Genomic DNA, 13,853 nt, shown 5'->3' with positions numbered 1-13,853 from the left:
TGTCCTTAGTATTGCCCATGGAGTTCAGGTTGTTGCTCTAGGTTGAGTTTTGACAGACAAGTAATGGGATGATCTCATCCTGTAATAGCAAATGAGAGAGCTAATCACATAAATTGCCTTGAGAAAGAGTGGAAGAGTGAGGATTCATTATCCTTACTATGAAAAACAATACCTAGTGCTGCATGCTTCAGCTAGGTGTTGTTAGGAGTTGTTTTTATAGCTCAGGAAGCAACACTCGAATTTTACGAAGAGTTTATTCATTGTCCATTAAATCAATATAAAACTGAATGCTCAGGGTGTAAATATGATTTAAATCAGCCCTATTGATTGAAGCTTTCTTAAAGATCAGCTGACATCCACAATCTAAAGAGGTGCCGTGGGTGTTTCAGGTTTGTGACCAGAGCTCATTATGTGTCCATCTTACTTTACTGGAAAGAGGAGTCATCAGCATGCTTTAAATACTGAGGACCTTTCAAGCAGTATGTTTTTGATTCAGTGTTGGAATGTCACAGTGCCCGTTCTGAAAAGTTCTTGCTTGTGACACATGTGACATTGCAAGTTTTCCTGGTTGTGGTGTTGGGCTCCTACACAAATGGGCTGCTGACATCCATGAGACTCTTTGAGTGACAGCTCATGAGCCTGACTCTGAGAGCCACAGTCTGACCTGTATTATATCTCAGCTCTTTTGCAGGGTATTATTTTGTATTTACTCCAAACAAAAGGTGTTTTGAGGTACGGATTGATGTCGACCTGGCAGGAGGATGGGACAGGGCAGGGCTCCTCTCGCTGTGAAGAGCCATGTGAATGGTGTATGTTGTCACACTGGGGGAAGGGAGGGCACAGCAGTCAGTGGCACCAGCTGCAGGGCGATGTCCTTCAGCTCGAGGCACAGTGTGACACAAGTTGGCAGTGTCACTGAAGAATGGATGTGTCACAGGTCCCTGGTGTGTGCTGAAAGCACTTCTACTCTGAGGTTGGAGATTACTAGGGAGCACCACTGTCTGTAACTATCCCAGGCTTTTTGGTGCTTGCTGTGCAACAAAGCCGTGGCTGCTGGTGGTTCTTGAGCTTTGAAGTGTCATTATTTATTATCATTCGTTGGCTTCAGTGTTTTGATAAGGCACACTAGAGGTAATGTATAATCCAGAGCCTCACTTCTGAATATGTAATCCAATTTCATTTGAACAGGTAAAACACAAAAGCTCTCAATTATAATACTGCTGTGAGGGGGACTGTAGAAGGGTGATAAAGACTACTCAGTCTTTGTGGTTTTAAATGAAAACGTGGCTTTCTGTAGAAAAGGGTTACTGTTTGTCATAAGAAAATCCTTTGCTAATAAAGAGTTTGTTCATGTGTACAGTGCATAAACTTGCTTTTCCTTTAAAAACCCGGGTAACTGATGTGTTACAAAGACACTTGCAAGTTATTATGCAAGATAAAAGAAAGAAAAGAAAGAGAGAGAAGTATTCCTGCAGCAAAGATGTGTGCCATGAATATCCAAATAGTCACAGATATTGTGACTTAGGGCAGGTGTTCGAGTCGTGTACTCTGAGGTGTGCATGCTTAAAATGTACCAGCTTGATTCTCCAGGGCATCACTTGGTTTCATTGCTGTCTGTGGGCAGTTTGTAATCAGTCTGGACTGTAAGTCATCTGAAATCCTGGTCTCTAAGGAGCAAGGACCGCAGTGGTGCTTGGAAGAATCTCAACTGGCTGAAGCTATTGGCTTAGTTTTCAAACCAAGATGACCTATCTTTCTGAAAAATACCCTTTGGTGAGATAGGAATAATTTGTGAAGGGGGTCTGTGTTATGGAGGAGGTCAGGCTTCATGTGGTCATAATCCCTTCTAGAAAAAACAACAGGTTGAAAATTGGTTGCTGTTGTAAGGACACGAGTAGAGCACATCATACATTAATTAATGAATATAAACTACTAATCTGTCCTTTCTGCAAGGGTTACAGGCTCCCCCCCTCCAGCTTATGACTAAATGTGAGCCACCACTGAATGTGGTCAGGTAAGTAAAATGTAGTGTGATTTCTTCCTTCAGCACAAAGTGCATTGGGTAACTGAACCTCTTTTCCAGTAATTCCCTCTAGTGCATTGTATGTCCTTCCAGTAACATGATGCAAGAGCAATTGCCCAGGCCCTCAGCCAATTGTGGCTTTGTATTCCCTGGTTCCAAATACTACATATCATTATTTTTCCTCTGCTAATGCCTGTGTTTTACAGAAAAGAATGAGAGTACTGATCAATCTTCTGGACCTTTGCTTTAGAATTCAAGTTTTCAAAAGAGGAACCTGACTTTATTAAAAAGTTGTATCAAGCAAAGTGAAGGCATTACGCCTCCCTTTTCCCCTCCTGCCCCATGGACAGGTATGGTTGCTGTAGAAATTTGGCACATGTGTGTGAGGGGACTGTTTGTCCCCTTGTGGTTACTCATGCCTGAGTGCCTTCAGGATTGGGTCTCCCATCAGTTAGCCGGATGCTAATCTTACAAATTACACCATGTGCTTTAAATAAAACTTGTCTCATGAAAACCTCTTGCTTCAACAAGGGCTTGTGGATATAGTATTCTTACTTTGGAAATTTCTCCCCTTTTTTCATTATGCAGTCAGAAACCTGATGAAATAATGGGAAAGAATTTGCAGTCAGTATAGTCATGTGATTTGATGCCTGGGTAATTCACTGGCTCTTGCCCAAGGGCCAGTCTAATATAAGGAATATGATTCTTGGTTGCCTGTTCTGTTTCTATAGAAACTCAGTTACTTAATCATGTCTGAAAGGGTACTTGCTCCGTGAAGAATTCATGAGCTAATGAACAGTATTAAAATTCTCTTTCTCTTAATTTTTTTTTTTTTTTTTTTGATTTTCATTTCTACTTCATGTAGAAAATCCTCAAACAGATTATCTGTATGAGCCGCTGTGATTTCATTCTGGTTGCATCACATGTCTGCATTGCAAAAAAAACCCAACCAGACAACAAATACCCAAACCCAAAACAACCAACACTGACCTAACAACACGAAAAGGAACAGTTCATCAAGGAGAGCAAGCAGGCCCATGCAGCTGCATGATTGCACGAGTTTCCATGTGATAAAAACACATGCTTTTTTTTAATATCACACGTATCATCTGTCCAAACAGCTATTGCATGATACAAGTAAATGTTACTGATAAACTGTCAGTCGCAGTTAACTTGCTAAGCTCGGATTTGAATTTCCCTGCGATGTTCTGGAATTCTGTCAGATTTCTTCTTTTGACCTCACTACATGGTTATTTTTTTCAATTTGTTTATTGAAAAACCACTGAACAGCTCCTACTTACTGCACCATTGGAAAGTAGTCTTTGTTTTCTTTTCTTTTCCTACCTGCCATCTGCTGTTTCAGTCACTGCTGGCTTCTCTCTTTTGTTGGTGGTTTTTTTTTTTCATAGTGCTCTTCATATTTCTTAAATACGTTGCTCTTTCTTACAGTGTCTGGTGGCACAGGGGAATGTTCCTCTCCTGTCTACCATATCCAGGGGAGAACAAAGTAGGATGGGAAGTTCCTTTGAAACTGATGCTGCTCTAGAAGTCAGTTAGTTTATTCTGATTTTCTAGTCTTACCTGCCTATCCCAGTTTTTACAGCGCTCCAAGAACTAGGGGCAGAATTGTTTGGCAGGACCACTCACATGCTAATGAATTTGGAAATACAGCAGGAGGAAAGAAACAAGCATGTTTTTAAGAATACAGGGAATGAGCAGTGTTTCTGTATCTCAGAGAAGATTGCATTTGGCCAGCATACAACTTTATTTAGATATTACATCATGCCTGTTGCATATTTATTACTGTCAGTAGTCATGTGAAGCTGAAAAGCAAAGAGAAAATATTCCTGCTGTATTTGCAGCAAACCCAGATAATGAACAGTGTGTGGTGTCTGGCTTGGTCCCCACTTTGGTTGAGCAGTACTGGCAGCTTTATGCTGTACCTTGGTTGAGGTGACATGTGCTTTCTGGGCCAGGGCCATACTGCATTTGTGAAGCTCAGATGGAGAGGAAAAAAAACCAATTATAGGTACAATTTAACCTGCTTCATTCTCCTGAGTTTGACCGGAGCCAAGGTGTATCTAGAAGGGCTGGTGGAGAATTGTTCAGAGGAAGCTTGTACAACCCGTAAGCAAAATGTGTGAGAGATGAGGGGCAGCTGAAGCTAGAGAGACTAATGTACATGGGGATATTTTACATTCATGTTTTGTGTTTGTATCCTGTAATTGCCAGATAGCTTTGTAGCACACCTTACTACTAATGGCCTGATGTGCCCAGACTTGTTTCTCACGTCTTGCGTAATTCTTGGATTAACAAGTGGTGCATGTTAACTCATTGAGCAGAAAGAGATTACAGTTGATCCAGCATGAGAAGATCTGTGTAAAACAAAATACAAAGAAAGGAGATAGAATGAATGGGAGAAATACAAAATCACTGCTAGGTGGGGTATTTCTTAGTATCAGTTTCAGATCACTTTTGGGGGATCTACTGAGATGGAAAAAGGGTACTGCTTTTATATCTTTATGATGCACAGTACCATAAAGGTGGAACAGCACCACAGAAGGAACAGCAAGGGAAGCAGTATTGCATATACCAGTTTCAGCAGAGAAAAAGGAGGAACTAATAAAACTATGACAGTAAAAGAGACTTGAAAGGACAAGAGAACTTCTAACAGGAGAGTTTTAAAATGCTTTTGGTGCATGCAGTTTATTTCAGCTGTTTGAAAAAAACCTCTAATTTCTGCCCTAATAAATTATTTTCACCAAAAAATCTCTGAAAGTTCATCCATTTGTTGTTTATATATTTCAAATTTTTTTCCCAAACAATTTTCTGCGAACTTCAGCATGAAAATTTAAATCTGACATTGCTGCAGGGGAGATGAAAATTTGTTTTGAAGATGAAAAATGGGAAAACTTTTACATAGTTTAAAAATAAACTATGTAAAAAAAACTTCTCTTCTTGCAGAGAGTTTGGGAGGGTAGAGTTTTGTTTTATGTGTAGTTTAATATAAAAATGGGATCTAGAAATTTTGGAAACAGGCATTATTGGTAGCTGTTGGTATGCGATTGTTGGTGGCTCTCTCGGTAGCAAAGAATTTTCAAAGCTATTTCTGGAAAACAGTATGGCTTTGTCTTTGCTCAGTATCCTTTCATCTGAAAACCAGCTTGACTCTTAAGGCATTTTAATCCTTCCTACCCTAAATAATCAGACTGTTAAGTAGCACAATTATTTTTGCTGGAAGTTTTACCAAGCTGACATTCAAGTTTTGAACCCTCAGAGGATGTATTGTCTGGGATTTCTTGTTGCTGTTGGAGGAGGCTTTGTAGTTGGTAGGTTTTTTACTGCTCAGGGTTCCAGCAGTGCATGAAACACAGGAGAGAACTAAAGAACTTTTAAACATGAATTTATAACACAACTACCCTCTGCTTTTCTTCAATTTGCCTGTCTTTATGCTAGCATTGATGTACATTAAAGAGTTGAAGTCTTGTTTGAGCTGAAGATGTTTCCCTGTTAAATCATTCTTCCTCTTTACAGCCTGAGACATCAAGCGTGAGGATGAATATGCAGGTCTGCGTTTTGCTGTGGAGGGTGAAATGGAATGGGCAGGGGCTGCAGAGCCCTCTCCTGTGATTTCATCAGGATTTCCTCTCCTACAGGTCTCCTTGTGGGTACTCTTGATGTTGTGTTGGACTCCAGTGCCAGAGTGGCACCATATCGAATCCTCTACCAAGCACCGGACTCCTTGGTCTACTGGACCATTGCCTGTGGTAAGGACAAATGCACTGATGTGGATTTTTATTCTTCCTGGACACTGTGTCACATAACTTAGTAAGAGAGCATCCTTCCTGCTGAGCACAGTCATGTCAGGACAAATAAATGGGTCAGAAGGAAAACTTGCTGTAGTGCTAAAATTCAGTGGCACTGGAGTTTCTGCTAGTCAGACTTGGAATGCCAGCATGGAGGGGCGTGTTAAGCACAATGACTGAATGGAAACAGAAATGGAGCAGGGATGAAACATCTCTTTTTTTCCCACTTTTCTTCTCCCAAAGGTGATCCCAGCAGTACCCATTCCTCCTCCTTGCATGCTCTTCTCTATGCCCAGGGCTCACTCCTAGAGCACTTCTGAAGTGCAGCATTCCTGGGTGATGTGGTGGGAGGAGTACCTGGGTTATAGCACCCCAGTTACCCAGACAGGGCACCTGGCTTCCCTTGCAATGGTAACCAGGAAGAAAATGCAGCAGCAGCACTCACATAAATACTGAATAGCAAACAGTGACACATTTCCTGTCTCCTCCAGGATAAACACCATCTACATCCCAGGGATGCCCTGCCTCCTGGATGTTTATTTCAGACACTGTGTGGTCTTTCTATGTATGATGTACTTAGAACTCAGCAAGATGGTAGCTAGGTTAAAGTTAACTATAGAACTGTATGTTCTTACACAGATGCAACAACTTTTAAGAGTTTTGGTCTTTAATGCTCCAACTTGGACAGATCTAGCAGTAAGACTGTTCCTTTTGTCATTATAGTAGTGAAAACAATTGAGTTGATATTTTTTGTGCATTGAATAGGATTTTTGCATGTATCAGATCCTGTACTAAATGCTGATTTCTTTGGTCAGGTACCTATTGCAAGTAACATAAAACAGAATGGAGTTAGTCTCTGGTTTTGTCTGCTGTCTCTGAAAATAGTGTCTGGCGTTAAATGCAGAAGATGCAGGTCATTTAGCTTTGATTTCAGTCTTAGCAAATGAAAACTTTTCAGTGCAGCTCCTCCAGCTCAAAAGTTTCACTGGCAACAAAGTTTTTTGCACCAGCCAAAACTCCATTAATTTGGAAGAGAATTGAGAAGAGAGCACAGAGGAGAAGTGCCTACATTCCTATCATCTTTTTAATGGCCTGGTAACCTCCAGCACCCCCACTGCTGCCTGACATTCAAAAATACTGGTTAATGATGCTGTAGGCTTCTTCTCAACTAACTGTGCCACTTCATTAGTGCCCATTCTCCCACTGAATTTTGACATTTAGATTATTTGGATGACTTTCCTTCCAGACAAATACCCTCTTGGGAAGGAAAGAGAAGGAAGAACAGATGAAGGTTTGCTATAGGTCTAATAATTTTAGTTCAAACCAGGCTCTGTTTTTAGGAGGATATGATTTCTGTGTCTGGCAAAGGTGATATCAAAGCTGTGTCACCTTCTGAATCCAAAAGGAAGTTTTGCTAATAGCTCTTATTAGCACAAGTATTTCTTACTATTTTTGATGGTATCAGACCTGAAAGAAAGCATCAGTTCAAACAACCTTTTTCCCCTCTACACCCTTTTGTACTGACTCCCTGAAGATTTTAAAATTCATATACCATAATTTACCTTTGCTGGCAGCTAATACTAATACCAGATATTAAAAAAGTTGTCAATGTTATGAAGGTTGTTCCCAAATCTGCATTTAACAGCTTTTTACTGTCATCTACTCTGTTGTGACCATAAGTCATGCATGTCAGCTTTCCATGGATCCCAGAAGAGAAAGAAAGGTACAAGTACTTGCCTGTATGTTTATTAATTTTCACCCAGATGTCAGTGCACAGCTGTTGCCACTTATCACAGTACTCTGTGAATTAACCAGCCCCTGGGTTGGCTGACAGGGGCCTTGCCCCATCACATCTCTCCTAAGGCTGCAGGTATTTCACTGGCCAGAGCCTGAAGGATTGTAGGGGTCAGACTAATGACAATATCCAGACCAGATTTTTCAAATGCCCTTTATAAGGGAAGGGCTTGAGAATAAGCTCTGCCTGTTGCCACATGAAGATCTGGGTGAGTGGTCTCTTGGTCTCCAACTCACTCTGCCCCCCAAAGTCAACATTACACACAGCAATTAGTAACCACCTCCATCCCATAAACTTGAAAGGGGGCAGCTGAGGACACAAGTTTTCTTGCTATTTGCAGACTCCCTTTCAAAGTAAATAGCATATCACAAAGTAGTGTTTCTTCAAAGACCCTTATACTGTGCATGTATTCAGAAATTATTTTTAAGTCTTTGGAAATAGGCCATGTGACTTCAGGTTTTTTTGCATGACACCTATAGATAATGACTGTAATTTTATACCCACACTGTGTCCTCAAGATAAGCAGGGGCATAAAATGGAAGGAATAGTTATGAGTTATGGTCCCATAATAAATAAATGCACCATACATGTAGAAATGTATGGTGCTGCTGAACTGTGAGAATTTTGTTTTTCTTTTGAGAAAGATATTATGGATTTTATGCCAAAGTACTCTGTCTTCATTTAAGCTAGTATTAATAAACATGCTCTTCAATGATGAATCTTAGCCCTAGTTGAAATTGCTGGTGTAGTTAATTTATATATCTGTGATTTCTGTTTGTGGAGTATTTCTTAAATGTTTAGTCCCCTAATACCTGGTTGATAGTTTAGTTGTTTTGATCAAATTAAAAGACTGCATTAGTGTAGTCTTGTCACTTGACTTGAGGGGAATAGTGTGCATCTTGCAGGGAGATAAAATTTTACAGAGAGCAAATAATTCATCTATTCAACCTTGAAGCTGAGCAGCCCAGAGTTCCCTAAGGCTCTGTGCTGTGGTTATTTTATGAATTTGCAACTAAAGCAATTCTTTCTGAGCTGATCAAGGGTTGTTAAAGTTATACAGGTTACTAAGGGCTTTGGCTGCTTTTAGCTATGCAACTCTAATTTGTTCTGCACTGTTCTCTAAGGGTAGACTGCTGGTTATTTGGTACTTGTAATCTGTTTTTACAGAAATTTGCCTTTTTCTCCTGCCTTCAGTAAAGAAATAATCTCCATCTTCAGTAAGTAGCTGTACAGAGTGACTTGAAGAAATGCAATTGTTTTGTGATCTGTTTGTGACATTTGGTCTTGCTCAGTGCAAGAGTATTCTGAGGATGAAAGTAATCCAGGGGGGTTTGTCTGCTCTAAAATGACTGTTTGGACAGATTTGGATGTGAAATGTCTTGGATATTAACACTACTGATCTAGGCCCTGTGAGGATTCTGGCTGGTGAATCTGAAGCCTTATGGCTCTGGAGAGAAGCCTTGTGAACAGCCCTTTCTCCAGTGCAGGGTTAAGTTAAAGGTGTCACAGCTTAGAGTTCTGTTTATTGAATTATATAGGAGAATTTTTATTTACTTTTCAAGAACAGCTGATGGTCTAGGAATGCAAAATGCTGTACACAATCTTTGATATTGTAGTAGCACTTCTGTGTCCCATGCCAGTGTCCCTCCCAGTGTGCTGTGCTCAGTTTAAGGTGAAAATGGTGCTATATCTAAATTCTGTTTGGAAGTGAACAACTTTTTTAGATCCTTCTCCACCTATAAAGTCAATTCTTCTAACAGTGGCTTGGTGTGTTTTTCAGTTATAGAACTGTTGTAGGATTTTTGTGATAATGGTAACTATATGCGTTTTCATGCAAGTTGCTATGTTGTAGCTATTTTCATTTTTATTTTCTGCCAGTCTTGAGGGCTCTGTATTTTGAAGTGCAGTTTTTTAACTGTTAAATTTGGTTTTAACTGTTAAATTTGGTTTCTTCCCCTTTCCTGAGAGTCGGAGTTATTGATTAATTTACCTAAAAGGCTAATGTTGGTTAAATGGTGAATACTTTTAATATGCTAAGATAGGTAAAAACTTTCCAGTAATAGTGATAAAATAACCTGTAATTTAAAACATTGCAGCAAGTATGTATTTTAGCCCTGAACAAAGCAAAGAGAAAGACCTAGCCTGTCATTATGAATTGTTGAGAACCGGGGTGCAGGTTTTGGGGCTGATTGTGTGATCTGCTGCAGGGGAGACTGGGAGAGTAAATAGTGAGATGATGGAGACAAAAAGCAGTGGGGAAAAAAAGAGATGTATTGTTACAGGTTGAGAGTTATCAGCCAAAGCAGTTTCAGAAGAAGTGAGGAAAAATAATTGAGGAACCACAAACCAGAAAGAGACAGCTTTAAGAAACAGTTCATCATGATAGTGTGTCTGCACTGCTTGTCACTGCTCTTACAAGCTAAGCAATTTTTCTGATGACAATTTAGTTTTGTATACATAGCTCATGCATTTAATCATTGCTTTTTACAGCAGTGTTAAAGCCAACAGGAGATAAATAGTGTTCAGACCACCTCCTGAGTTCTAGAAAGGTCTGGTTGCATCCAGTAGTTTTAAGGAGAAGCAGCAGTGGTGATCATTTGTGATTCTAAAATATTGATAACATACCTAGGCTGTTCTGCAGCATGATTTATGTATCTGTACTAGAACCAGAATTGTGACATTCCCCTGGAGGTTGCAGAGAATGTTGTGTTCTCTTGCCTTCATTGGAGCTGTTAAGTTAAATACAAATGGGAGAAAATTTTGGAATTTCCAGAAGTACAGCATCTAATGAAATATTGCATCTCCACTTACTGGCAAGTTTTCTTAGAGTTTTTTGTTTGTGATTAAAGGGACATTGACACTAGTGAATTATTTATTTTGTGACTTTTGGTTTGTTTGTTTGTTTTTTGTATAGGTTGCTCGAGGAAGGAAATCACTGAACACTGGGAATGGCTGGAACAGAATTTGTTGCAAACTCTTTCAATCTTTGAAAATGAGAATGACATAAATACATTTGTCAGAGGAAAAATACAGGTAGTGTGTTAATTACTGCAAATGTTGTTAGTGATAAATATGACTGGGGAAAGAAAAGTGAAATAAATTGGAGGTGGTAGTTCCCAGGCTGCTCTGCCTTTTTGAAGGACTACCAGATGCTAAGTAGCAACATGTGTGTAACAATCAGGGAAACTGGGAATAGTGCATGTAGCTTAGAACAGTGTGATTTTTAAAAAAAACATATAAATATATAGGCAGGTCTTAAGGCATTGTAAGTTCTAAAATTAATTGCACTGTCTTAAACTTTGACAGTTGTCTGTGCTACTGTTTTTCCATTGCAAGGCTTAATTTTAATTTTATTCATGCACTCATAATGTCTCCTCCCCCCCTTCTGTGTAGGTAAGTCCTGTAGTATTGGCATTTGCACTTGATATAGGTGTTAGGCTTGCTGGTTCATTGATTTGTTTCCTTGGTGGCAAGTGGGAGTGTTGGTTTTCTCAGAATTTCTTTTTCCTCTTAATAGGTCAGATAATAACTATACTGGCAAAAAGTACTTTTTTTTGTGCTAAGAATTATCTAAAAATACATACTTTTCTCAAAGATTGTAAGAAGAATTGCTGTATTTATTGGTGTGTTCAAAGTATTGGCTCTGTCTCATTCCTCTTTTAATATTTTGTATCCTAAGTCAGCTCTCTTACAAATCCCACCGTTGCTTGTGTTTCCCAAGTGAATCAGGTATGAGTGCCATAGATGGTCATGGAAATACCTTCTATGTGTGTTTTGAAATATAATCCTTAAGGAAATTGTTGCTCCTTAGATTTGGATGAATACAAAATGTGAATGATGTTTCTCTCTTATACTCTGCTCTTCACGTAAATATGGAGCAAGTTGAAGGCAAAAAGTCACAAAAAAGGCAAAAATTTTTTAACTTTTGTATAAAAGACAATAGAGATTCAGAAAACAAGCAAATAAAACAGAGCTTCAGTATAGAACAGAAGGAACTGTAGTCTTTAAAAATATCAAAAAACATCTTTTGACCTGTTGCCTCTTCAAATTTCATGAGGGTCACCTGCACCTGAAAGTGGGAATTTTTTTTCCACTCTATTAGTAAATCTAATTGAAGATTTTTTTTCTTCTTTCTCCCCCTCCCCCCCCACCCCCACCCTTTTTGCTCTTTTATGCTCAAGGTCCAATGAGAGGGGTCATAGAAGTAATATAAAATTTTCTGTAAAGAAGAACAGTTCCTTTTTTTTCTTCCCTTCAGAAAAATTTGATGTGAAATCCTATGTGTGCCTCCCCAGGAAGGAAGAGGAAAATACTGCCGGCCATAGGTGCCTCACAGGGGCTGTTAGGAGTGTTGGAGTTAGGTTGGTTAATTTAAAACAAGGTGCTGGCAAGGGGTTGGTGTTTGGCTGCTTTTGACACGGGCACAGCAGGGAGTAAGGTCATCAGAAAGAAAGCCTTGAATAAAGTAAACAACTCCATAAGCCAAAGAGTGAGCAGAAGAGTAAGAGCTCACTGAACGACCTCCTTGGCATTGCAATAACCATTGTGCCCTGTGGCCTGGATAGCAATGGGAATTAGGATATCCAATAGCCCATGGCCACTAACAGGATGTGTTCTGTTTTTATTCCCTGCCAGGGCATCATTGCTGAGTACAACAAGATCAATGGCATCAAAGAGGATGACGACACTGAAAAATTCAAGGAAGCCATAGTGAAATTTCACAAGCTGTTTGGGATGCCAGAGGAAGAGAAATTAGTGAATTACTACTCCTGCAGTTACTGGAAGGGAAAGGTTCCCCGTCAGGGCTGGGTCTATCTCAGCATTAATCACCTTTGCTTTTACTCTTTTCTCATGGGGAGGGAAGGTATGTTTTCAGTGGAATGGTAATTTGTGCATCTCAGAAGGGTTAGGAAATCTCCTGTAGCTTGTTTCTTTTCACATACTGATCACTGAGGGTACAAAGACACTACTGAGGAAAAGAGAAGCAGGGAGCAATTCCCTGATTTGTCACACTGCTGAACTGTGTGCTTGTTCCCTTGTTTGTTTGGTCTTTTCAAAGTAGTTCTCTGTGAAACAGTACTTGGCATTGTCTAGGGACATGGCTCACCTCAGGAGCTATGCCCAAAAGGAAATAGGGACAAGATCACACCAGTTCTGACTTTCTCTTCTGCTCTTACACAATCCTCAAGTACTACTCTGGCAGACTTTGCAACCTTAAATGACACATCTACATTTGTTCAACACTAGAACATCAAAAAGGTTTCAGAGGAGACCCAGAATAAAGAACTGCATAGTGTGGATGCAACCAGTCTGCTCCACAGGGAGTTAATTCAAGGCACAGTGGAGTTGAGCAATTCAGCACTATTTGGTTATGGGCAATGGATCAGTCTTGGGATTTAGCCCCTGCTCTAAGGACACCACCTGTGTTGGTCTTGGGAGAAAAGCTTAGGTTGTGTTGTGGCTGTAATATTTGAAACTTTTTGCTGTATAAAAATAAGACAAGCCTGTCTGATGTGTTTGGACTGTGTTTCTTTTCTTCCATAGGAAAAGAGGACAGCAGAGTCTGAGCTAGTGCAGTGACAATGATAAGTCATGTTAGCTTACCTGGCTTTGTAATGCTTGTGTGGTGTTCTGTAAATAAAGTAAATGATATTTAAACTCTTTTTATCTCCTGTTTGTCAGGTGACAGTGGTTTGTCTGTACAAACTTGATCTATTTATGCTGTACTCCCAACTTTTCAGGGTGCTAGAAAAAGTCAGTTGAATGCATTTCATGGGAAGAGGAAGCTAAAAGCTCCTGAATATGCTCACTTTTGTACTGAATCTTTTTTTTTTGTTTGCTCCTGTTCAGCAAAGTTAGTTATCCGTTGGGTTGATATCACTCAGCTTGAGAAGAATGCAACGCTGCTCTTCCCTGATATGATCAAAGTGAGCACAAGGTCAAGTGAACATTTCTTCTCAGTATTCCTTAATATCAGTGAGACATTTAAACTAATGGAACAGCTTGCCAACATAGCTATGCGACAGCTTTTGGACAATGAAGGATTTGAGCAAGACAGGTCACTACCCAAACTGAAAAAGAAATCCCCCAAAAAAGTGTCTGCTCTAAAACGGTAGGTAGCATTGGCTCTCACTCATTTGTTCCTCCTCAGTCCTTTTACTTGCAGGATTTTGTCCCAAAAGTTTTCTAATGTTGTGGCCATTTACTGCTACTCCAAAAGGAATGATTG

The 13,853-nt window shown here is 39.8% G+C and overlaps 1 protein-coding gene across 4 annotated transcripts in view; it reads left to right on the top strand.

The window, feature by feature from the left end:
* TBC1D9 (TBC1 domain family member 9) overlaps positions 1-13,853 on the top strand; it is a 47,214-nt gene that overhangs the window by 8,514 nt on the left and 24,847 nt on the right. For 3 of the 4 annotated variants that reach the window (XM_077176695.1, XM_077176693.1, XM_054633415.2), the window contains exons 2-5: positions 5,680-5,790; positions 10,539-10,657; positions 12,260-12,488; positions 13,475-13,736. In XM_077176695.1, the coding sequence (XP_077032810.1) occupies positions 5,680-5,790; positions 10,539-10,657; positions 12,260-12,488; positions 13,475-13,736 (721 nt within the window). Of the gene's footprint in view, positions 1-5,288; positions 5,353-5,679; positions 5,791-10,538; positions 10,658-12,259; positions 12,489-13,474; positions 13,737-13,853 lie in introns of those variants that run through there. The other variant, XM_077176694.1, reaches the window with a different exon arrangement.

The sequence above is a fragment of the Agelaius phoeniceus genome, chromosome 4 (assembly GCF_051311805.1).
Source record: "Agelaius phoeniceus isolate bAgePho1 chromosome 4, bAgePho1.hap1, whole genome shotgun sequence".
NCBI classification, from domain to species: Eukaryota; Metazoa; Chordata; class Aves; order Passeriformes; family Icteridae; genus Agelaius; species Agelaius phoeniceus.
Note: the sequence above shows the minus strand (reverse complement) of the source record. Positions and strands in the feature narration are given on the sequence as shown.